This window comes from Temnothorax nylanderi, unplaced genomic scaffold, assembly GCF_030848795.1.
Source record: "Temnothorax nylanderi isolate EJ_2023f unplaced genomic scaffold, tnyl_v1.0 TNYL_tig0135_pilon, whole genome shotgun sequence".
NCBI classification, from domain to species: Eukaryota; Metazoa; Arthropoda; class Insecta; order Hymenoptera; family Formicidae; genus Temnothorax; species Temnothorax nylanderi.
In genome coordinates this window covers 426157-452195 of record NW_027249197.1, presented here as the reverse complement: position 1 = coordinate 452195, position 26039 = coordinate 426157, and the positions used below count along the sequence as shown (strand labels likewise).

At 39.6% G+C, this 26039-nt stretch overlaps 1 protein-coding gene across 3 annotated transcripts in view; it reads right to left on the bottom strand.

Annotated features, from left to right (window-relative positions):
- Positions 1 to 26039, bottom strand: part of Sli (slit guidance ligand) — a 314727-nt gene that overhangs the window by 6314 nt on the left and 282374 nt on the right. For 2 of the 3 annotated variants that reach the window (XM_071714132.1, XM_071714134.1), the window contains exons 2-25: positions 24423 to 24494; positions 23970 to 24113; positions 17262 to 17333; positions 16756 to 16827; positions 16439 to 16652; positions 15917 to 16080; positions 15307 to 15378; positions 15128 to 15199; positions 14964 to 15035; positions 14519 to 14662; positions 14189 to 14352; positions 10744 to 10894; positions 8430 to 8576; positions 7492 to 7563; positions 7337 to 7408; positions 6894 to 7057; positions 6286 to 6487; positions 6135 to 6206; positions 5969 to 6040; positions 5477 to 5548; positions 5236 to 5399; positions 4436 to 4655; positions 2599 to 2908; positions 123 to 336 (exon numbers count right to left, since the gene is read on the bottom strand). In XM_071714132.1, the coding sequence (XP_071570233.1) occupies positions 123 to 336; positions 2599 to 2908; positions 4436 to 4655; positions 5236 to 5399; positions 5477 to 5548; positions 5969 to 6040; positions 6135 to 6206; positions 6286 to 6487; positions 6894 to 7057; positions 7337 to 7408; positions 7492 to 7563; positions 8430 to 8576; positions 10744 to 10894; positions 14189 to 14352; positions 14519 to 14662; positions 14964 to 15035; positions 15128 to 15199; positions 15307 to 15378; positions 15917 to 16080; positions 16439 to 16652; positions 16756 to 16827; positions 17262 to 17333; positions 23970 to 24113; positions 24423 to 24494 (3194 nt within the window). The remainder of the gene's footprint in view (positions 1 to 122; positions 337 to 2598; positions 2909 to 4435; positions 4656 to 5235; positions 5400 to 5476; positions 5549 to 5968; positions 6041 to 6134; positions 6207 to 6285; positions 6488 to 6893; positions 7058 to 7336; positions 7409 to 7491; positions 7564 to 8429; positions 8577 to 10743; positions 10895 to 14188; positions 14353 to 14518; positions 14663 to 14963; positions 15036 to 15127; positions 15200 to 15306; positions 15379 to 15916; positions 16081 to 16438; positions 16653 to 16755; positions 16828 to 17261; positions 17334 to 23969; positions 24114 to 24422; positions 24495 to 26039) is intronic. The other variant, XM_071714133.1, reaches the window with a different exon arrangement.

The window sequence follows — 26039 nt, the reverse complement described above, 5'->3', positions numbered from 1 at the left end:
ACGTCACACACGACAAAAGGTAATTCTCAAACTTCAAAATAAAATTTTGAGATGTCTCTGAATATAATTACTGTAAAGATTAACGGAAGACAATGACTTTTTGTAAGCTCCTTTTTACTTACCGGTATAGCCGGGATGGCACTGGCAAAGATAGTCCGCAGCGGAGGCGGGAGCGGGCTGGAAGCAGGCACCGTGCTGACAGTCGTGGTGGGCACACGGACTTGTCTGTGGATACAGCATGGCTGTCGAGGGTGCAGCCTCGCAGTATCTCCCTGTATACTCCGCCGCGCACTTACACTCATAATTATTTATGCCGTCAATGCAAGTAGCACCGTTCTGCGAAATAAACGAATTACAATTCGCAAAAGTGTTTACCAATCAAAATTTTAGATCAGGAGTGAAAAAAGCAGTGTTAACAATAAAGAAGCCTTTGGCATATATTTACGTTTTTAACAGTAAATCCTTATTAAGAAATCTTTGAAATCTTTTTTATATAAAATAACAGCGTATTATAACGAGCAAATTATAAAATGTTTTTAATTATGTTTTGTCATTAAATCTTAATTATGATTAAAATCCAAGAAATTTCCAAAAATTGTTGTATGGGAAATAAGACGTTACGAAAGTGAAGTTAAACTGAATAATTTTGATGTCAATTCATTTCAAATATAGCCGTCTAATTAATGTCAGCCAGTAAGTTTACGGATAAGATAGGAACGCGCGCAAACTGTGGATGCAACTAACTACTAGCAGAGGGTTACAAATCATCGGGCGGTCCGCCAGTTTCACATGCCTGGTCTAGAGTCTCAAACTAAAGGCCATGTATTCTCGGGCTTAAGTCACATATGTGCAATAATATATCCCTTCCTGCGAGTTACACGTGCTAATCTTATCAATGGTTAGTCCAGAATTCTGCTTGTACCAATGAAAGCAATTCAGGATGTTTAACGTTATTACGCAATATAACGATTTAAATGTGTTAATCATAATTATTGTCTATAATTAAAATATTCAAAAATATAGCGTAAATCTTTCAAATAATTAACGTATGAAATGCATCGCAAAATAATCAGTATCAAGTTGTTTTAACTACGTAGAAAATATGCTCAGTACATGGAAATGGAAAATTCATAGGAAGACAGCCTCTGTAGGTCAATTCCGCGCCATTCATGGAAGCTTAGAAAGCTTGGAACGTGATATACTATCGTGGCTTTAGAACCAGCCACCACAAAGCCGAAAACTCCACACGAGCTTTCTGTATTCCACGCAAACACTCAAATGAAATTTGGCCGGCGTTATAATACTACGAAGAAGAATCTTCGCGTAAAATTTCGTACGCCAACTTTGCTTCTGGGTCGTAGCTCTTCGCGACTGTAAAGTTTCCTCCTCTCGGTAGATCATATCTGCCTGAGTTGGGATTCTATTTAAGAGTCGATAGTCAAATAAAAGTTTAGCTCTCATGCAAGTCAAGTTATGTCGCTGAGTTTGAGTTTTCATGTTGATACTGCACCGAATTAAATCGATACTACGTTAAGTGATTCAACCGAGAAATATAATACTTCCTGAAATGAAATGTAAAGAGACATATATATATATATATATATATATATATATCCGAGTGTGTTGAACCCGATGAGCGTAATGCATACGCAATTCAAAAGTAAGAATTTTAAAATACGTTATCAAAATCAGGACATTCCAAAGCGAAACGTGCTATTATTACAACTGCTACGAATGTAAAGAGGAACTGTTAATGCGGTGGCCAGAAATTAATTGCGATTGTCGCAACCGCGAGCGATACGAGAAAATAAATTTCTATGATATGATGTAAATGAAACAGATATCATCGACCTCGTGTAGATAGGTGCGCCCGTGCACGCGACTTCTACAGTCACTGCGTAATTACTTATTTTAATGAATTTTACACTCAACAACAGTGCTGTAGATGTTGCATATTTAAATGTTAATGCATATAATTTTAAAAGCGTATTATGAAAATCCTTATCGCGATACCTACAGAATTCATTATTATAAAATCTGAAGATATTTAATTAATATTGCTCACGACAAATAGAGAAAAACAAGGTATAGAAATATGGCTAAAAAATAGAATTGCTCAAATTATTTTGTAACAATTTTTAAAATATTAGTAGAAATAATATAATATCGGCTAATACAAGATTTACTTCGCCGACTATTTCGTCACGCGCATTAAAGCAAAAGATTTCTAACTTTATCCGTTAATGGACGAAATTACATACGTCGCTAATCATTTGTTGCACATAGTAAAGTATAGAATCTATAACATTAATATATTATTGCGACAAAGGCTGCAGTCCACTTGACGCTATACAAATGCTTTGAAGCGTTTTTCTTCTCCTCCTTTCTTCATTGAAAGAAAGGAGAAGAGAAATGCTTCGAAGCATTTGTACCGTCAAGTGGACCGCAGCCAAAGCGTGTATTATTGGAGGTATCTACTGTACAGGAACACCATGTCTGGTGCAACGATTGATTTCGCTCGAAAGAAACAAAAATACGTGGCGATCGACGTGCCCGCGATCGATAGGATGCAGTTAACGAAAGACGTCACGCACGTACCTGGCACATATGATCGACACAGTCATCCAAGTTTGTAGAACAATTGAGGCCGGTGAAGCCGATTGGGCATTCGCAGCTGTAGTGGGTCTTGTGGTCGACACATCGGCCTCCGTTCTCGCAGGGGTCGTGACCCTTTGTGCAAAAGGGTATCTTCTCCTCGCAGTATTCTCCCATGAATCCTGGGGTGCAGTCGCATCGATAGGCTTGTACGAGGTCGACGCAGGTTGCGTTGTTAGCGCACCTGTTGTTGGCACAGTCGTCGACGTTGCTCTCACATCGAAGTCCCTTGTACCCGGGGGCGCAGTCGCAACTGTCACACACCGACTGAACGTCAATCGAGACATTGAGCCCGACATGCGATCGCGATAGATTCGCCAAAGATACTGCGGGCAATAAACCGCCGATACTGCTTCTCTTCGATTTTTTTCGCGTGTTTAGCACGTTAAGTTTGACAATTAAATGCTTCTACATGGAACGGTAGAAAAAGAATTTCATAGAGCTTGGATGAGTACTGGTCTCCAGAAAAGCAGTTATAAATTGCACATGCAGTTTTATTATTTGCTTTAAACTAGATTAAACTTATGATTTGAATTATTTGAACTTATGAATTGGAATAATTTGTAAACAATTATTACATTATTAAAATAGCTAGTTATTATTATTATTATTATTATTAATTTTAAAGTACATTTTATCATTGTCTCTCTAATATACAAGCAATAAAGACAAAGATAAATAGGATTTATCAATTCATTGTTAGAAATCTGTCTTAGGCAAGTGTGCTTGTATCGATCTGATGTATGTACACATGCTTGGCGCATAATAACCAGCGCGTAGGTTCAACTCTTCGATTTTTCGATAATCGCAACAGCCTCTCTGTTATGAGCAGGTTATTGACAGCGCCGTCGGCAGTTTATAGCTTGCAGTCGTCACTCCTCGGGGCTCACGTGCAGAGGGTCCCGTTTATTACGCGTGTTGAGAGCTAGAATTTGACGAACGCTCCGATCGTATTCCATTTCGGGCGTCATTTTAAGCAGTTCGGCACGTCAGAATTGTCAAAATAACATAGACGTAACTCAGAGAGACGATTTTTTTATTGAGTCTCTGTAATTTATTGTCAAATTCAAGCTTCGAGATGCAACGTTCTATTCGTCTATATACAAGCATCCTCGTGCATATTTACGTCTACTTTGATGTCCAAATGAAAACGTTTCAAAAAACTACTTGGCACACGCGAAATAATTTTGGTAACGTGCAGGTTCTACTAATGTAATACCTACGATACCGTTAAATAACAGTATCGATGCTTTCCAATGATGTAATTACCTAATTATACCAATTTATATATTTTTATCATTCGGTGGCAACGTTAAGATTTTTGTCTTTAATGAATCCGAGATTATTGTCTTAAAAATATAAGTTTTCATATAGCTTTATATACGAAAGACTATCTTGTGCGTCACGATTTAGCGCACTATTATTGTTTACTTAGTCACGACTTCTTAAGACATTAATCAAACCAACGCAATTAAAGATTCAATTGAAAAAGATTCAATTAAAAAATTGATAGGCTCGTTAAAATTATGTCTTTGGTCGCGCATTCGTAAATGTATGCTTTCGTACGTTATTTCGTAAGAAAATTCGCGAAAATTTAGACAAGAGACTGACATAAGAAAGAAAAATGAAAAAAAGCTGCAAAAGTCGAAAGAAGTTTTTTCTAAGATACGATACGGTACAATGCTGTCGCAAACGTTCTACGGGTTCCACTGAACGAGCAACTCTAAAGTCAGCCCGACGAGCCACTATTCTGATCAAGACCGTCGCGTTCAGCAAGTACCTGAATCTTCCTTCCTCCAGTACTTTGCAAGTTCCGGAGTTCCTGCAAGGATTTCCATAGCACGCGTCAATTTTATGCTGACACCGGTCCCCGTGATATCCTGGCGCGCACTTGCAACGGAACTGCCGGTCCGGAAGCGCCTCGCAAAATCCTCTGTTTTCGCATGGCGAGGTGTAACACAGGTCGCACTTGGCCAAGACTTCGGCTGGCTGCTGCTTGGCTGCGCGGAAGAAAGGTCTACGATTAATGAGCAATTTTAGTACCCTACCGTGATGCTGGGCCAAAAAACCACGAACTAAACAGACTGCGTCGCGCTGTACTACGAAAAATCAAAAACACCGTCACGTGCGACAACCAGTATGCGATTGCGGATCAGTAATGGCCAAGCAACCGGAGGAATTCTTTCTGTTATTTCTTACAAGAGGCTATGGACTGCGTACCAAACGTCGTTAAAAAAAAAAAGTATTATACTTTTTATGTTTAATGGAAAATCGATATTCAATGACCCGTTTTACAGCAAAGTCGTTACCAAGCAGGATAATGATCCGCGTTCCCGATTCCAATGTTAAATATTCCATTGAGCGATACTAATACTAAATGTTAATGAATATCTAAGTGAGAGTCAGAATTGAAGTCAGAATTGCGAATATACCGTAAATGATCGCACGGTTCTATGTTACTGTATCGACAAACGATTATTGCCGCACGACTCGCGGATAACAATTTAATTTACTTAACGGCAGGCGGAGTTTCTTGGCCATTCTGCCCGCAATCGAGATATACGCTTATGAGATATTTACTTTTGCATTGAAAGGCACTAGCCGGTGTCGTCAAAAGCAATTTGTCTCTCATCGCAGGAGGCTCCATGCACCTGGCTATGCCAGGCTCCACATAATCTTTCTTCACCCACTCAGCCAACCACCGCATGCTGCAATCGCAGTAAAGCGGGTTGGACCCCAGGGCACTGTAAACATCGGTGATCGATAAATGGCTGGTATCGAAAATCGAGTGCGTGTGGTTTACGAACGGAGTGATACTCACAGATGTGTTATAGACTTGAGATCCTCGAACGCTCCCTCTGGGATGACCGATATGTCGTTACCGTGCAGCGAACTGAAAAGGGCAATGAAATTATAGTGCATATTTTTATCGGCACAGAAAAATTCCGATTCGTTATTTTGTTCGACTAGAAAAAGACTTAGATATCGATAAAGAATTTACAATCTCTGACGGCGTTATGAAATTCTACTTTGGTATCTTCATTTGCAATTAATATTTCATTGTGCAGCAATTCAAGTTAAACATTGATTTAATTTACTTGATTTTTAATATATCATATATTATTTTTGTTCAACTGACAGATTTATTTAATGATTAAAGTAGCTAAATAACTTCAGTTTAACAGCGTAAAATGAGCGTCCAATCGCCGATCGTGTGAATGGTACACAAAAGCGTAGAATAGATTTTTTCGCGGCAGTAAAAGAGGCACGTCATGATGATAACGTTAGTCAAGTATTTGCATACGTGACTCACATTATCCGCAGGTTCTTCAATCCCGCGAGAGCATTTCGTTGCACGCACTGCAGCTTGTTGTAACTGATGATTCTGCAAAAGAGATTCGTATGTCGTACGTTACATAAACGGTTTTGCGAGTCTCCGCCAAGCACTCCCGGGGTAACGAAATAAATGTTCGACTTACAGGTGCGACAGCATTGTGAGATTTCTGAAGGTATCGTTGGACAGCATTCCGATCTGGTTGTTGCTCAGATCCCTGAAAACGAAGCGGACGTTAAACACGGCGAAAGCCGCTTGAAAGATATACAGGAAGGTTGCACGCGTGTTTTATTTACAGTCTGGTGAGAATCCTCAGGTGGTTCAGCCTCTCCGGCTGGATCGTCTTGATGTCGTTCACGTCCAAATACAGCTCGGTGGTTTCCGGTGGAATCCCGCGTGGAATCTCTGTAAGCTGAGACCTCGAACATCTCACCACCGAACCCGCGCAATTACATTGAGGCGGGCAGTAATCGTCACCTAGGCAACCCACGCTGTCGTCTGATGGGTGTAAAATAGTTGGTGGATCGTTAACAGGATTTGCAATTCAGATTACGAATATTATTTTATCGTAGCGAGTAAAGACATGCAATAAAAGCAACTGACTTATTCGTGAATTTTTTTTCCGCAGCGCAGACGACATGTAAATTGAAGGCATAAAACACGCGTTATTCACAGATTCAGATTTAATTATTATGTTATATTGATTTCGATTCTGTATGCGTGCGAATCAGTTTGCATGCAAAACTGCTATCAATTTCACGGGATACGTCATGTTTGTACTCTATTTTCAATTCATAGCGATCAACCGCAAAACGCAATAATACGAATTGCGAGAGTAAGATATATCCATAGGTGCTAACAGGTGATGACCAAAATCAATTGTACAATAATGCATTAAACGCACTGTTGCATTTGAATTCGTGGTGCGGAATGTCCTTGATGATGGCATCCTTTAATCGCGGTGGATCGTGACAACGGCCAGTGATTCCAGCTATTTCTCGTTTCCTCAGCCATCCGGCGAACCACGCGAGATAGCAGTTGCACGATAACGGGTTACCTTGCATGTTGCTGCAGATACCGAAAAATATATCAAACGATACAGCAACAATAAGGAGGCAGTAACACGAAGATTATATTCTGATTATTATAGTTGATACGTAATTATTTTAGAGATATAACAGCGTAAGTACTCTAGGCCATGTAACTGCTTGCATTTTCCACAAAGAATAATGAGAAATAAAAAAAATGTGATACAAAAAGATATTTAAAAAAATCTACAGATAACAGTTTCTATGGAGCAAATAATCTTGTTGTAATTTAATTCGTTGAATACTCGCGAATACTTACATGGCGCGTATGTGCGGCATTCCGTCGAACGATCCCTGCATAACGCATGTAATGGAATTACCATGGAGATTCCTACGCAAAGTGAATTATGCGAGTAATCATTTATTGCACGATAGCGTTTTATCAGCGCTACGTTTGCCCAACGAGGTACTTACAGTGTTTTAAGGCTCGGTAGGCCGGAGAACATCTTGTTGTGCACTTCTCGCAGCCTATTCTCGGACAAAAACCTGCGAAAAGAGAGCTCGTCATATCGTGAAACGAGGCGCGCGACAAAATGGAAAGAGATTGCGAGCTAAGTTGCGTCGCGTTACAATTCGCCGTCACTTTTTACGAGTCGATAAATATTATTCTTCGTGTGCCAACAAGCGTACAAATGTTATGAACATGTTATGAAAGCACGTTTTGGACGTGATATCACGCGGAGTGTAACGTTTTTATATTCTTTTACATTCCGGATATATCGCCCAAAACTGTTGCTCGACTTCGAAACGCCTTAAAAATATAGCTATTAACTATAAAGAATTTATGACTCCTATCATGTATTGGATTATAAATCGTACATAATAAAAATGGTATTGCAGATTCAGTACTTATATGTCATCTGATTTATCATGATATAATAGGATATTTTTATAAAACAGATAAATTATCAATAACAACAGTTATTTAGCAGTGACTATATAAATACTTTATAAAGTACTTTTAGTACTAATTATAATTTGCAAGTAAAAATTGCAAGTAAAAAAGTATTTCCAATTGGATTTGGCAAACCGCGATACGCAATCAAACAAACACTATACCGCTCAAGTATTTGACAAAAAACCACTGGCATTGTTTTAATAATTGTCCCCGGAAACAATACAGCTTTCGAAAATTTCCTGAGAGATTCTTTAAAGTTGGAAATATCGACTAGAAGGCCGCGCAAAGAAAACAATCCTGATGTTACACAGCGGTACTTCTAGAACGGCTTCTATTGTGCCGGCAAAGGCGAAGTTTTCCGGAAAGACAACGACGAGGACGACGACAATGTCGCAAAGAAGAAGCAGGTTGTCCTATGAAAGCGGTATAATTCGGAACTCGCGTTGTGACTTACAGGTCGGTGAGATTGTGAGCCCCTTGAAAGGCGGACGCCTCGATGCGCGAGATTTTATTTTTCCTAAGATCCAGATGCTGCAGCTCGGGCAGCTTCTCGAAAAGGCCGTCCGCTTTGATCTTGTCCAGTTCATTGTTGCTCAACAACCTGGCGCGAACACACAAGCGGAAAGGAATGCATGTAGATCGTAGAACGAAGTCACGATTGTCGTGTCGTCGAAATATGCGTGCACGTACGCGATATGTATGTATGGTTAGTTTGTTACTCGACAACGTAAAAAAAAGGGGCGAAATTGGTACTTTCCGTTCGTTACTCCATCACTTGTTTTCGACTACCCGCCGAGCAATTTATTCGCTACCGCGTTATAACAATGCGCCGCTCAATAAATTTTGCGAATTGCGCGCTGGAATAACTCTCGTGCAGAAATTGGTGCGTTGCAGAATGTTCGTATGATATATATCGAGCAATAGTGTAACTTGCAGTTGATTGTTTTGCTTCGTTCGTAATTAATACGCTCTAACGTTCGGATAAAACTATTAAATTGGGATATGTCGAAGAACAAAAATGTATGTTCCGCGCATGAAATAAAATGAAATAACAAATTGCTGTAGCAATTATTAATAACGTTCGTTGTTTTATTTTGAAATGGACGATATTAAAGTTCTTAAAGAAGAACATTTGATTGTAAGGAGAAAGGCAAATTTTACGTCAATATTTATAATATATGCTGACACAAAATTTGAATGCAAGATACGAATAAGGTAGCAAAGACAAAAGCTAAAAACCGCATATACTAGTAAAATATTAATTTTTGTTCATATAGATCTCTTTGTATGAACTGATGTGTCGATTATTGAATGGTATCGAGAAATTAATTTTTTTTCATAAAGCGCCGATCCATCGAACGGCCCGAATGCGTAATTTACTGCGAATAATAGTCCAATCTTCATTGTTCTTTTCTCATTGCACTCCACGATTTAATCAGGTGATTATCTGGTTCAACGATCGAATTAATATTCGAACGGAGCGACGAGAATTCTCTACAGACGAATGATATTCATCCTAACCACTCGTCTGGACTGTCCCGACCGATCGATCGACTTGTCCGATACTTGATAATTTAAAACGAACATTTTCTCGTGAAAAGGTAATGATAATCTAGAATGCTGTTATTTAGTGAGATGTTACGTTAGATTAAACTAATTTTTTTAGCAAAGCAGTTTTAAACCAGAAACGTAACTAATTGCAAAACGACATACAATTTGTTCGTAATGGATCAATGAACTTTATTGCAGTTTCTTCCAGTCGTTATTTATTTTGATTATACGGGCAATTTAATTGGTTTTTCTTTAATTATTTAATTTATTATCTTTCTGACATTTATATTGTTTTGCAATTTCAGCCTGCAATTCATTTACTGACGATCATTAATTCATGTAGTATACGTCTATGTTTATCGTGCTAATTGTTGTTATTAGTTAGAAATAATGACTCGCGCTAATGCCAGTTACTGTATTTATCGATATCAACTTTCATAATCGCATTCCTTAACATCGCTAATATTGTGATTTAACATATGTGTGTGTATCTACTGCATATATAGATGTAGTGTCATTATTTAGAATATTTATTATTTAGACGAGTAAATGATTTTACAACTTGCAGACATTATTATCGATAGTGTAGAATAATTATTACTAAATATTGTAACGTATAATTATTACCTATTATTTATTAAAAGCTTCTTGTAATATTTTTAATTACGAGAGTAGTAAGTAGCAACGCCTGGCAAAGTAAACGCTATTGTTTAGTATCTGAATATCGAAAGCTTAAACATTTTGGTGGAAACATTTTCCTTATTTTAGATCCGTCCTCTACTATCTCTTCATCAACGCAATGTCACACAGTATTTTGGGAAGTACTAAAAATGTTCGCGGTGGCAAGTGCGTTCAGCGTGACAAACATAACTGCACGAAATATATTGCGGATGCTGCTACATCCCGTATGACATAAATTGAGTTTGCCTTTGGTTTTCTCATTTTGCACGCCCACGTACGTCCCTCAGCGATATAACGACAAGTAAAATATTGTTAGAGGAAGCTTTTTAACGGCAGCTACGTCCTGTCAAGTTTTTTTTTTTTCTGTTGTCGACGATTTACTCATCAATGAACGATGAAAAAGTTTACGGAGCTTTTATCCGACAAGACTTTGATAGCATCGGTGATTAGCGTCGGAATTAACAGCGCGCGTTTTCTTTCTCGCGCGGATTTCACGCGTGGTGGTTTAACACGCCATTTAAGAGAAGTATACTTACAAAGTCGACGTGTAAAGCGGCAAGTCTTTCGGTATCGCAGTTAATCTCTTGTTGGAGCAATCGACCGTCGCGCCGTTGCATGTGCACGGCGCGGGGCAAGCGCCAGGCAGAATGCACTCGCCGGCCCTTTTTGTTAACAGCTCCTCGTCACCTGCGGACAAAGTTTCTGGGTAGAGTCGAATTCTAACAATCGCGCCTGAGCAACACTTCCGCACTCGATCACGACTCCGCTCTGACATACGACAGGGATAATGCATACACGTCGGTACGTAGAGCAGTCGCTGTGATATCCCGTCCCGGCCACAAATAAATGCTGCATTTCTTCGTGAAAATTACGTCGGTCAAATGTATAATTATATCGTAAACGTAATGATGATGATGATGATGTCGATTCGTTAACGATAAATTTTGATAATGAACAGTGTAATTAACGGCATCGTTAAACGAAACCAGCCGTACGCGTGACGCCGTATGTACTTGCACGTTAATCGAGTGTTTAACGTCGTGCGTTAGTGTTGAGGGCTAAATATGTTTATGTATGAGTGCGGCTACGGCAGAAATGATTTATCATCGTATTATACACCACATTACAAATTGCCGAGTGTGATGTACGCATACGTAATTATATCGACGATACACATTGCCAACATGTATAAATGCCGGCTAGCGTCTCGCCATTGCGACTGCGTTTTCTCCACGGTGCGGTGGTCGAAATACAATAACGGTTTTCATTCGTCGATCGTTGAGGTCAAAGCGGAAGAAAGCGAGAAAATTAAACATCGCATCGTCAAGAGCTGATTTTTTTCTCTTTTCTGATGTGACTGCGCGCGCGCTTATTTTTCCTTTTATCATATGTTTTCACAAATAATCAATAAAACTGCATATTAAAAGCTGTTGCTGATAACATCAATTAAAAGGAAAATATTTATTATTTATTGTATTGAAGAAGAATGCAACGAATAAAAGGTAAAAAAAACAGTTATTCCATAGAACTACAACACCTTTGTACAATATTTACATTTTATATGAATAATAAAACTGGCAAGAGTTTTGCTCGAGGCGAGTAATAAAACGAAGAAGATAAATAAAAAATAAAATTTGCGTGTTCTGTACACAAAGTTAAAACTGATCGATTACTCTCCGTTGTCTCTTCCACCTTCCGCTTCGCCAATACTCTTTACGTACTCGGATGGGAGTGCCGCTTAAGGAGCAACATTTGTTTCCTTCTACGAAAACTAGAAGCACTCTCCTCCTAATTCTCGCGAAATCCTTCGTAATGCAGAAGCAAGGGTATCGTGTAAATTTTTGCCGTGACCGGGGGCGCAAGTTGGGAAAGTTGTCTACGAGTTTAACGCTCGCGACACAAGTTCCTGTTTGCGAAACTACATGTAATAGTTATGCGCATTTATACTGGAATAGGTGCACATATGCGCTATCGAAATGTTTATTTTTCTCAACTCTGAATTGAGTTTTGTGTAAACATGTATGGGGTAAGTTGCAGGGAATGGATATTGCTTTTTTTCAGTGGATTAACTGTATTCGTGCTGCCTGTAATATGCAGTATAACAACCCGTTTCTTTTTTTTTAGAGAACTTAAATAAGTCACCACAGCGTATTGCATATTGTGCATATTATTTAAAACAAATTTTCAATCTTTAACAATATCGATCTTCAAATATGCTTTATAATGCCAATAACTTATGACGTTTAATTATGCAAACAAGATATATGTATATATATTTTAAAACATACATTAACACAGCCGCGAGATAGTTGAGAACTTTTTCTTTATTATATAAAATCTGCTTGTAAGACTATTTGATATTCAAGATGTTAACAAGCAAGATGTTACGCGGTTCTGCTGGGTTTTTTCGTCTCATCCCTGTGTACAGTAGTATACACGCTTTTCGGAATAGTATGGTGTACAAGGAGAATGCATCCGGGTGAAACTTGAGGCTGCATAAAGGAAGGTTAGATACTTCTGGATATTATTCTCAAACGGATATGGCAAACACGGATCGCTCCGCAAAAAATGTGTCGTAAAAGATGCATTCTACAGAGGGACATTCGTACGTTTGCAATAAATTTCTCTAGAAGTACGGAGTCGCAAAAAGACAAGGCAAATGCAAACGACCGCACGATGAAAATAACAGCGACATAGAATTCTTGTAATTCCGGAAGTCGCATATCAAAATTTACGGACTGTGATGTAATAAGCACGCTACGAGTGCATCATACGTCCGCATAAAACATGATATATTCGTCGAGAAACTTTTAATGATAGAAAATACAAGTTTGCTCTGATATTGCTATAACGTAAAACTAAAACACTTTAATTTCCTAAAATTTAAAGAGTATCAAAATAGCGATCTCTATTAAAATTACAAATAAATTATAGTTCCTTCCTCTTTAGCTAATATTTTTATATAACATATCTTAACGGTGTAACGTGTTCAAATATATTCTTATAATTTTCTTTCGTAAATATAAAATTTAAAGGAAAATTTCATATGTCGGTAGAAAAATAAAATTTCAAAAAATACATCCTTTTAGGGTACAATCTCTATCTACGTCACTCGTCTGTATGCAGCTTCGTTTCGGTAAATGATTATCATTATGCGAGCGCGAATGAGCTTGGAAGCGTGTCTCTGCGAATGTACATAATAACATCGGCTGACATTAATGCACACCGGGCGGTATTACGGTTAGCAAGATACATCCATCGGCAATTACATGCGCCCGGCAAAGTGACCAGCATTTATCCTACCGTGCGAGAGCATTTATATAGATCGTCTGGTCACTTGTTCCGGACGTGTCGACAAGAACGAAGAAGAATCGAGACAGAGAGAAAGGAGAAGATGTACGTGTCTGGATATGTGATGCAAGAAGCAACGGGAACGATGGTGGGTGATTTCACATGAATGAAAATGGAAGCCGTGGATCGGATCGGATGTGGCACGTCGTGTGCCATCACGTGTGATTGATAATAAAGTGACACGATCGATCAATTTCAATGGCTTGGGCATCGGCTTTCGATATATCCTTTCTTAGCGAAAGAACGAATATTAATTTATAAATGGTAATATAATTCGATTTCCATTCTGCTTATTCGCTTTCTCTTACCTTTCGTATATAAGGTAATAAGCGCTACTATCGATTTTGAACGCTTTAATAGCCGAGATGAGACAGATGAATAAAACGTTATTTATCCAAATTGTATTGATACAAGGGAAAATGATTAATTCCACACAGATATGAATGTGAATGTAAATATATAATATGATAATACGAAGATGTCGTGAAATATAAATGCAAGTTAGTGGATAATAGGGGCCTATTTACATTCATCGTGCAATATATCTTCCTCCACATAAACTACCGACCTGTATATTACCCTGCCGAAGTGTTAAGAAGAGATATACCGGAAAAGTCGAATTGTGCTTACCCTTACATTTGAACTTGTCGTCCCGCATCGAATCGATCTTCCGTTTCTGCGCTCTTTTTGGCGTTTCGCATTTAGCGCCGGATGTCTCTATAGGATGCGCGTGAAGATACGCGCTCAGCCAGCGTAGATTGCAATCGCAGATGAACGGATTCCTCGCCAAATGTCTGCGAAAAAAGAATCAAATTACTGGCTGGAGATACATTTCAATGCAGCACAAAATATGTTCTTCATTAATTATTTCAACAAGAAAAGATTTTTTATACACTCGCCAAAATTAGGAAATGTTTGTAAGAATTTTTGTAATAATACGACAATACTAATAATACGAACAGCGTTTTAATGCTCCGCAGGTTGGCAAAAGTCCCATTCGCTAACGAACGTATATTGTTGTCGTACAAAGATAGCAAGGTGAGACTGGTTAAGTCTTTGAACAGGTCTGTTCGTATGCATGATATCTCATTGGCATTCAGTAACCTGAAACAATAAGTTTCGCCATAATTTCCAACAGTTGCCTCGTTGCAATGCTTCACGGGAAAGCGAGAACAATACGTGAAGCCATGAATAAAAACATTTTCTTCAGTGGTTCTAATATGAATTATTAATTCTCGCCTTTTTGAAGTCAACCTCGCATCATGCAATAGAAAACTATATCTAACCTAGCCTAATCTATTTCAATTTATTAACTTTAATAAGACTGACTTCCATGCAATTATTCGTTTTATTCGTTTTGAATTTTATTCATTAAATTTATGGCTTTCTTTTCTTATCTACTCACAATAACTGTAGATTTGTCAGGCCTTGGAAAAGACCAGCTGGCAGCTCAGTAATTTTGTTGCCGTATAGAACTCTGCAAAAAAAAGCGCATTTTTATTTATCGTTGCCGTTAAATGGAATAGAATGTTATTTAAAATGTGTCAGTGAAGGAAAAATGATGCATACAGCGATTCGAGGGATTTCAATCCGTGGAAAGCATCCGCCGCTACCTTTTTTATCTGGTTGTTGCTCAGGTCACTACGGGCGAAAAACCGGAAACATATAAAAATATTAAACGTTGCGGTCGACGTGCGCAATAGCGATCTGTGTGTATGTATTAGAACGGGTCAACGAATATCACTCACATTCTTCGCAATTTTCTGTATGGCGAGAAAGCCTTGGGTGGAATTTCTGTAATGCCATTCTGTTCCAGCCGCCTGCAGGCAATTATGGAAAAACAAATTACACAGATAAGTTAACGAATCAGCACATTTGTGCTAGTAGCCGCTTCACAAAGTTCTGAGGCTATCGATCGCTTTCTGCTCGTTCGTACTATTTCGTGTTTCACTACTCTTTTCCGCTTTCCACGCATATACATATATTCTGTTTCGCGTGTCGTACACATATTATTAATCTTGGACTTTATAAAATTATTTGTAACTATCGATTTTACACAAAATTATCTTGCAAAAATTATTAATTATTAAATCGCGATTTTATAAATAAAATATTTAATAAAATATTAAATAAAAATTTGAATAAAAGAGATATTTAATTTGCCATTAATTTGCTATATCCCGTGTGCAACTACAAATACCAAATAAGGGACGAAATAAAGTGTACTTGAGAAAGCAACGTACAGTTCAGTCAATCCGCGTTATCGATAATACTCGCGAGCGAGAAATAAATCTCATTGTCAGAATGAAGAACAGGTACAATGCGCGAACACACACACATGGCGCGAGTTTTACTTACAATTCACTGGTGTCCTCGGGAAGGTGGGTTGGCACTTTCGTCAAGGAGTTCTCTCTGCAATCGACGATCCCATCAGCGCATTTACAAGGATGCGGGCATTGGGGCTCAGCGCTGCATTCCGATCCCGTTCTCTCGACCAGGCCTGAACACTTGAACTCGTGCTCCTGCAAACAATAAGTTTAGAAGTCGTATTAGACGCGAACTGGGTTAATAAAAAGCAATATTGATATACTTAACAATCACAGAAATGTTCTTTAAAAATTTCTTTTCTCATACAATGTTCGGTTTACGATTGAAATACTTAGTAAATTAAAAGATCCAACAGCTAACACACGTACACGTATATATGCACATATAATTTAATAAAAACATATTTATAATATATGTAACATATTTATGTATTAATGTAAAATGTAATGTAATGTATAAATGCTTATATAAATTCTGACGAGAAATGAACATTTGCGGGTTTTGCAAATCAGAATTCAATAGATGGTAACATAACTCTTTAGTCAGACTCACCTGCACATCGGCAAGATTGCGATCCTTGAGATGAGCCGGAGATGCACATCGTGTATGTTGCCCCAGGCGAGGATAAGTCCTCAAATGACGCGATAACCATGCTAAATGGCAATCGCAAGCTAAAGCGTTATCCGCAAGCTTCAAAGTTCGCAAATGCGACAAGCCGTTCAGCATCTCCTTACCGAGCGTTACAAGTTTGTTATTGTTCAGCATTCTAAAATAAATAATTGATTTGACATGTTATATTCGCTTGAACATGAAATAATTTTAATGTAAAACACATAATCAAAATAATTTTAACGAATTCGTGTACTTACAATATTTCCAAGTCTTTCAATTCTCGTATCGAAGCCTCGTCCACGCAGGTCAGCACATTGTTGTCAAGTAATCTACGAAGAGAAAGTAAAATTTTATAATTTCCAAATAAATTTAATTTTTATAAGCGTCTTATGTATTTATATGAGATAATTACGCAAGAGATACAAATCAAATATTTCAAAAAAATTTCCAAGCTATGTTTTGAATATTAGAGTTGTCTGACCATATGACATTTTACTACTTAAACTGATAGATGATGTAGAAAAAGACTTGCAGCAAAGAACAATTATAATATATGTTACAGTAGATTTAAAAGACAAACTCAATCGTAAGTTTTATCTGAAATTTTATCACAGCTTTATCTGTAATGCGAGTAGAGTTGTCATATGTAAAACATCTTGAGCATAGTTTACAATGGGCTACTAGACTATGACTAAATGGCCTCGAGAGAGATTATTACGGAACAATCTGTCTTTGTGGCAAGCACATCCGATAAGATACTTACAAATGTCTGAGAGCGGACACTCCTCTGAGAGTCTTCGGTCCTATGGTGGCGATCTGATTGTGGCTAAGATCTCTGTGAAACAGAATACAATTTTTTCAAAATTGTGGTTTAAACTATGTTTTTAATACTCTCGTAACTATTATCTCAAAATTAATATAACTCATAGTATTATAAAATCATATTATATCTAATATAATTAAAGGAGAATAATCAAACATAAATAATCTATTAAAAATATAATTCTACACTACATGCCATTTTTTTAAATATTATTAAAAAGATATAAAAACTTTTTTCTGCTTTTTTTCTTCAATTTCCAAATTTATATTTTGAAAAGAAGATTAAAGATTATTGAATAACACATATTTTATAATTAAAAAATATTTTTTATAAGAAAATATATCATTAATTAACAATGTGATATTTATGAGATATATTCGATTTCTGTTTGTGAATTAATTTGTAACAAATCAAGTTAAATTTTCCATTCGTATTCGAAATCAGTGTTTTGTCCCAAATTTCCACACATGTAATTATCGCAGGCGTGTATTCGAAAACTATCAGAGCCCATCATGTTCGGCAGAATCGCGTTAACTCGCGACTGTCCATTGACCTCTCAGCATTTATGTTCTTGAAGGCGGACGACCACGTTCACCATCATCGGTGCAACACCCGCTCGTCCCACTTTATTGTGGTGGCTGTAGTCGCGAGTTCGTCCTACATTTTCGATCAATTATTCAAGAGCGTCGAATGCCGCGGCAAGTGCCTCCTCGGCGCGCGCGATTATCCTCCAGTCCAGAAAGTTGCCGCTCGTGCGTGTGACCGGTTACACGTGCACCAGACCGTCACGTGAGTGGCTATAGACTTCGCAAGTACTCCTCATCGCGGTCGGGATCGTTACCCACGTAACGAGTGACCATTTCCACGGTCTCACGCGACAGCCGGCTGCTTACGAATTATCTTAACATATTCCATAGTCGGAGTCTTAAAGCTCGGAGCCTGCTCGGAGCATGCTCCGAGACTCCGAGCTACTCCAAAATCGATTCGCGACAAGCTATTTCTAAAAAGATATTTACTGTACGGATGTGTACGTGATATTGGTTGTCCTTATTTTTTCCCCGTAAAATAGATATTAAAAACTTAACATTTATTTATGTACACCTAATCATATTGTACTTAAAAATTATATTATAAGTGACATTTTATCATATACATATATCAAAATGATAATAACATTTATTCTATCCATCCTGTTCGCGCGTGCGGAAGTATTCACTATATAATTAAACACGCTAATAAAAGAACGCAAAGAAAAGAATAAGGGTTAGCAAATAATTGAATCGTCTCCCATTGATATGGAAAGACATCTTCGAACGATCGAGGGTTAGACAAATGGTGCGGTTGGAGCCCCTCGAAAAGTGTGCGGATATCGTGGAACCTCGAAACCTCTTCTCGAGGTCTGAGTTAACCAGAGGCTTATGATGATAGGTTGGGGTCTCGGAGTACGGCTCGCCATTGACTATCCATTGGCTTGGAACTCGCAATCTGTAATTATGTTCGCGAGGGAACGCGAGGAGGGTTGTGGTGGGCGAAAGAAGAACAACAAAAAACGCGAAACGGGGAATGAGGCGGAGGGAGCGGGGGAGAAAGAGAGAAAGACGACGAGGGACGTAAGGTGAGAGTGCGAGACTGGGAGATTGAACTCCCAGTTCGCTCGAGCCAATTCAGAAAGTAATTACCGAATTTCGACGCGCGGCCACGTTTGCACCGAACGCACAAAGGGAACTCGCGTTCATTCGCGTTCGAGTTGGTCGGCGCGAAATATTATTGTCCCCGTAGAAGTTTGATCGTGCCATCGAATAAACGTTTGTCACACGTCGCGCAATAAAAGTTCATCTCTCTAGAGTACTTTCGCGGAACTATGCAACGAATTAAAAACGGTTTTATAACTATCCATTATTGATCATCGGAAACTTTATACTTGACTATTCCTATTTCCTATTTGTTACTTGTCGGCAAAAGTATTCTTCAAAATTATTTCAAGAGAGACGTGCATATCTGCTAATGAATTAGATGTATTTTATCCTATAATTTAATAAATTGGTAGGGTGTGCAACAAGAGATGCATGCGAGAAATATGAGAATGCATAAGCTGGAATTGAGTACCCTCACATACAGAAATGTGGGATATTAAATTCTCACTGCGCCCGATCCAATCGCAAAAAGCAATCTCCGAATTTCCAAGTGCCCACACATGATTCTACAAAAGGAACATGCTAAAGTCTGTTTCGAAACATCGCTCATTATCTCAACCGATTGATTACGAAAATCAACGAATCGCTAGTGTGTATAATCAGATAAAAGTAAAATAAATAGAGACACGCGTACAAAAATACATATAATTAAATCGCAAATTAATTCGCGTTCACGGAAATAATACAATACAGAATCAGTCGGATAACAGACAAAACTATGTAAAATTATGAAGTAAACAAAACGTTTAACACCGCACGTTTGAAATTCACAAAGATGAGACACTCTAAATAGATTCACGATGCATGACGTCGTCAGAGTCGACAAGCTAGGCAAGCTCAAAGAATAGACGACGGTAATAAGCTGCGATAATAATCAACAGGGAAAACGAGCATATCGAGCTCTTGCTTTATGTGCTTTTCGAGGTATGTAAGTCGGGGGGGACCTGGGAAACCTCTCAACTCACTCGAGCCAATTCAGAAAGCAATTACCGAATTTCGACGTGGCCGGGCCAGCGCGAAACTAACAAAAGGACTCGCCGGAGTCGCCGATCCTCGCCTCTCGCGAACGGTCCATCCAATTCCGAATGTTGCCGGCGCCGCAAACTGTGTTACCGCGATAAGAACGGGACGAAAACGAGATCCGACGTATCACACGTATCGTCCGCCTTTGTTTATCAGAAACCCCCGCGCCTTGCGATCTTTTTCGTCTCACAGTCGATGACACGATCGCGCTGCCGCAAGGGATTGTGAAATTTCAGGGAGAGAGGTCGATGTCGCGACATCGAGGATCGCAATCTCTCAGTGGACGACCGCGCATTCTTCGGACGCAACTCTAGGATGTTACGCAGGAACATTCGTAACAACGTTCCTGCGTATGCGGTAAACTGGTTTTAATAGCTTCCACAACGACGCCCTACGTTGGGATTCCTGGCATTTTCCGCTTAGCATACTTGCGACATGAGTTGGAAAACTGTGGCTGTCTGAAAACTTGGCGTGCTCTCGAGTAGACATTCTCTCGTGTAACGACCTCTAGCGTCCGTAAAATTTGTTAAAAATTAATTTTCTGGACTAAAAAATAAAGATGTGAAACAGCGTGTCAAGAGCGGTAGTTATAGCCACATTCGATGAATGTACGAAAATGTTACACAATATTATTAACGCGATTTTACATCTGGGTCGCATGTGACGTAAGGCCATAACGTCGGGGATGAGAAGGGATTTATTGCAAGGGCCGTATATAATACAGTGTATATTACGATCGTCGGGATACACGATAACAACTGCACGATAATTATTACAGGCATTACAGCCGCTCTCTTGAGCGATAAACAGAGATTGTGCGCGCAGCTTCTTGTATGAAGGACCTATAATTTGTCGACGTCCGAAAATCACCGTGGCCTCCACCGTGGTTCTCGAATTTTATCGCTCTAAATCATTCGCGCGACCGCGCGCGCGGGTTCGGTTCTCGACGGACGTTTGTCCTGGTTATTATCAGCTTAAGCGTACAGGGGACAAATGCTGCGAGCGTCGTAAAATATCAGCTTGCTGTCTCCTATGTATCGCGTTACAAGCGCCGCAATACGGCCGCACGGCGGAGTGATACTAATCAACGAAGTGTCCGCGCCCCTTTCCATTGTGTCAAACCATTTATTACCACGTAGGTTTCATCCTCTTACCGCATGGAATACCGTACCTTTCTACGTTTGCGCGATGAGTTAATCATACGTTACGTTCACCGCGATTTGCCCACACCCCCCCCCCTGGCCCTGGCTCGACGTTCCCGCGTCGAATTTACGAGACGAGCACATAATTAAGTCCACGTAGCTTTCGACTGTGCGTTAAGGAGAGCCTGATTAATCGCTCGTCCACTTATCGCTCAATTATCAGGCCCACGAGCCTGTATTGGCGGTAACTTTCTGAATCATGCTTGTTCGGGGATTTAGTTGTATATTACTAGGAAGATATGTACAGAAAAGAAACGTACTAAAATAATTTAGAGATATAATACCAGTTTGTTCTTCAGTTAGATCGTTTGAACAAAGAACAAAATCCGACATCTGGCATACTTGCAAAAAGAGAAGATAGCGAGTTTTGTACTAAGAGCGAGGTCTGATTTAATATATATAAATTGAAGAGAAACATCTTCGAAGAGAACTGTAGAATAAGCTGCCGCTGGAATTGCGAGTTTCCGCGAGTTTCGGAATAGCGGCCGGCATAGCGCGTGAATTAGCATCTTCCACTTCGCGATTTTAACGCTGGTTTATCCGCGTTGGATGAAGGATTATCGCGCATCCAAACCCGCCCGTGAGAATCTCACCGTAAGGTCGCAACATAATACGTCCCTTTGTAAGGTGGCTGATCCAGCCTTATCGTCAGAAACTGTAGGTTGTGCCCGAGCGAAGCGGAGCCTCGAGACGGGAAGTTTCGAGTCCCGTCCATCTTGCCCACTTTGCAGGATGATAGATGGACGATCTCCTCCTCCTTCTCTGCTTTCTCCTTTTTTCTCCCCTTTCCTTTTTTGCTCTTTGCCGCTCCTCTTGTCTCTCTTTTTCTGCCTCCGCTCTCTCTCCCTCCCTTCCTCTCTCTTTCTCTCTTTCTCTCTGGATCCCGCCACCATGTCATCCACGAGGCGAGGAGGAGGCTCGCGCACTTTTTGACCGCGCGGCTGGCAGCTGCCGGGAACACCAGGAACCTCCGAACGGAAACGGTTCGTGCCCACTCGATCGCGATAAAGGCACGATATCGCCGCTCGTCAGGCCGGCCTGTCTCTATTTTGTTTTTCTCTGCAACCGTGGTAGCGCGTCGTGCCGCGTTTGATTGAGATTCCGGATCGAGAAGAATGTTACGGCGCGCGTTCGAAGGAAAAGCAACGAGCGAACGGACGGACGAGCCGGGACGAGCGTAATCACGGGATCGGAATTTCTTATGACATCAAGGTGGCTCTTCTCGTTAGCGAGAGGCGAACCGTATGTCGGATACGGAGAAAACCAGTCATGTCGCTGAGAAGAGGTCGGTTCGCTCTCGACGGATAGCTTATGGATGAGCATAATTTGTGTATACGGAACACAGCTCGCGCGACGGCTACGTGTTCTTTCGATACTATCGCTCCCTGAGATCGTGCAGCCGTGGCCACGAGTATTCTGTACTCGGAAATATCTTTAATAAATTGTGGCAAGTAAAACCGGTCAGTGATCGAATCACAAATGGCAGTAACTTCTTTGAGCGGTTGATTGGCAATTATTTCTTAGTGTTCATTAGAGAATCCAATAATGCAGAATTTACCTTTAGTGCTTTAGTATTCGAGAATATTGATGCACGCGACTGGTTTTGACTTGCCACGCTTTATTAAAGATTCATGTATAACGCGCAGCACCACTGATGTTATCATTTCTAAGTAATGACTTCATCGATCTTTGCACCTGGCAAATGTCTAAAATCGTACATTCCCCTTTTCATTTCGCCTCTACCGTTACTGAATCAGGTCTCGCTAATAAGACAGTCGGCAAGCGATAAGCGTGTTCGTACTCAAGCAGTCGGTCACGTAAGATAGGAAATACTTTGGTGAGTCGCGTGCTGAGGCAAATGCAAGCGTCGGCGTTGCATATGGAACGATCGCCTTTAAGAAGCTAAAGCCCGGGGTGAAAAGTCGCGTATGCAGCGGCGCGTACATTCGATCGAGGAGTCTCGCGTGGCAGGTTACACAAGCCCCCGGCTTCCCGTTGCCCCTCTTGCAGTACATACGTACATACGGTAGATATGTAGGCCGTCGTCTGAAAAGTTTATACAATATAAACTCCCCCACCCCCTCCCGCTGTCGTCGCGCTTGACACAATGATGAGGAAGAGAGAGAGAGAGAGAAAGAGGCAGAGACGAATGTTGAGATCGCAATTCGCAATACACGTGCGTGTTATGCGTGTCTGGAATCTGACATTCAGACTGATCTCACGTGTAATTATTCTCCCGAGATTTCGCTTACCGAGAAACCCGCGATCCCCTTGCGCGCGAAATACCAGCGCGGATGTTGCTACGATATTGCAAACTTTCATGATGTTGTAGACATCGTTGCAACATCGCTCGTATCTCGCAATGCCGCTGCGCCATTTATACCCGCACGCGTTATGTACCGTATACCGCTGACAGATCGCATAAATTCCATGGCATAATACGCTCGCGGCTCTTAATGAATTTTGTTCTTACGCTCGTCGATATCTTGCGGCGGCGATGAAATATTTCAAATTCGCAATATTGCTGTAATAATGCCCCGTCAAACCTGTTAGCAAGACGCTAATGCGTAACGTTAACCGATCATGAATGTCGGAAGATATTTATCCGTAATTATGTATTGCGTAAATAAAGTCCGATTGTCGACAAATCTATTCAGAATTGCGCAGTCTTGATCGATCTGTAATGCCGTAATAACAATTCGCATGATAATATGTTCAATCGTACTCACAGGCGTTTTAAGTTCATCATATTACTGAAGAGAAGATCGGGCAAGTGGCGTATTTGATTGTTGTTTAGCCGTAGCTTTTCCACTGCCACCAAATCTTGGAAAGCCCCTCTTTCGATGGTATGTATTTGATTGTTTGAAAGCAACCTGCAAATTCAAAGTATTCCAATGACATATAGATATGTAGAACCAATAAGAAAGAAAATGTTATGGTAATCAACACGTACAATTTTATATATCAATATGAAAATAATATGCATTAAAATTTGTACGTTTATAAGTGACTATTACATTAATCTCGAAACTCTTAATTATATTTCAGATATAATTTTTCTTGATTTAAATGCAGCCATAAGAAGAACTATAAAAATTAATGCAACCTGATCAATAATATGTATTCGTTATCTATTTGACGATTACTACTAAGAGAACTATGAGAATTAAGAATATACTTACAAAACGTGAAGTGTTGCCATGTCTTCAAAATCTGTCTTGAATATCACCGATACATTATTTCCTTGAAGATCTCTGCAACAAGAAGAACAAAGTCGATGTTAGTATTTCAATCCTTAACAAGTAAAAAATAATTTAGTAACTCTATTGCACACATTCATATATCGCTAAATTTAGTAATTAATAATCCGACAAATGGAATATATACGCTGCTTCATGTGTAATTATATCCATTTATCGTGCAGATAACCAAAAGAAGTTTAAAAGTTTTATTCCCGATATAATGTAATTTTCACGCCACAAGATTCATTAACATACAGCTCTAATCGACTCAGCATTCTCAGCAAACTCAGTTCTGTATCCACTCTTAACGCGGAATGAAAGCTGAACAATCGTACTACGCGAGGAGTGAGAGTGACGAGCACGCGGTATCGCCGTTCTGCCAATAAAGGGTTATACCACTCCGTTGCGAGAAAGCGTGAATTTACTCTTCATGTCGAAAAAGGAGAAGACCGTGAAGTAGCCGTCAAACACAGCCGTACGCCAAGCGTCTGCCTCCCTCGGGGAAGTTATTAAGGCCTTATTAAATTGGTTCCTTTTCCCGTGGAAACTTTTTACCTGACAAAAAGCTCGGGGTAAGAGCGAGTAACAAAGTCAGCCTACGAGAGCGCTTTCTCCTCTCAGCGCGGATTTCTCCTTTCTGGCCCGACGACCGGCGTAAATTATTCCCTCGTTTTCGTCTACTGACGTGTAATTCTCCACCGACGACAAAATGACGGAGTTATATTTCCGGAATCTCCACGTCTTGTATGTGGGATTTAATGCTTGTATGAATATTCGATAAAATGTGATTTTTTTCGAGTTGCTTTTCACCAGTAGATCTCTTTTAAATAGACAAACGTAATGTTACGGAATTGTGTTATTCCATTCTCAGATTACACGATTTTTCTATCTTGTTTGAATTTCATGACATTATTCTATTTTATTTGTTTTAATAAACATTTCTCTATTGCAGAATTAATTCAATTTTTATTACTTACATAGAATTTCGCGAATAAATATACTCGTAAATAAATATTTGTCAAATGGTACGGTAGCAATTATAATTTGAGAAATTCTCGCAGATATATTTTAAGAGAAATAAGTGTGATAAAATTAGAAAAAATCTCTCCTGCTGAGTCAGTTGCAAGCTAGTTAATTATACTACCCCACGGTAATGACTATGAATACTTCCCGCTAACTCTATTAAGATATTAAGCGCCCTCCTTAATACGTTGCAGGTAATATCTAATTACGAATCATTATACTTGAAGGAAGCTGAAAATACCTCCCGCGGGAGGAGTATGGCCAATCGCATTATGGAATCGAGGCCCATCGAACCTCGACGCATAATCCACTTTATCGCCGATTCGATTAATTCTCGACGGGATAAAACGGTGACGGCTACCCAGCGTCTAACGAGAGCTTTAGGAGCTACCTAACGAACGATGTCACTTTTCCTGTTATCGTTGTCACTACTTCCCATGGTTCTTTTGTGGAACGAGAGCGATGAACGCCATTATGACGAACAAACAATGTCATCGCTAGAATAGCATTGTAATAATTTAGCTTCCGCTTTTA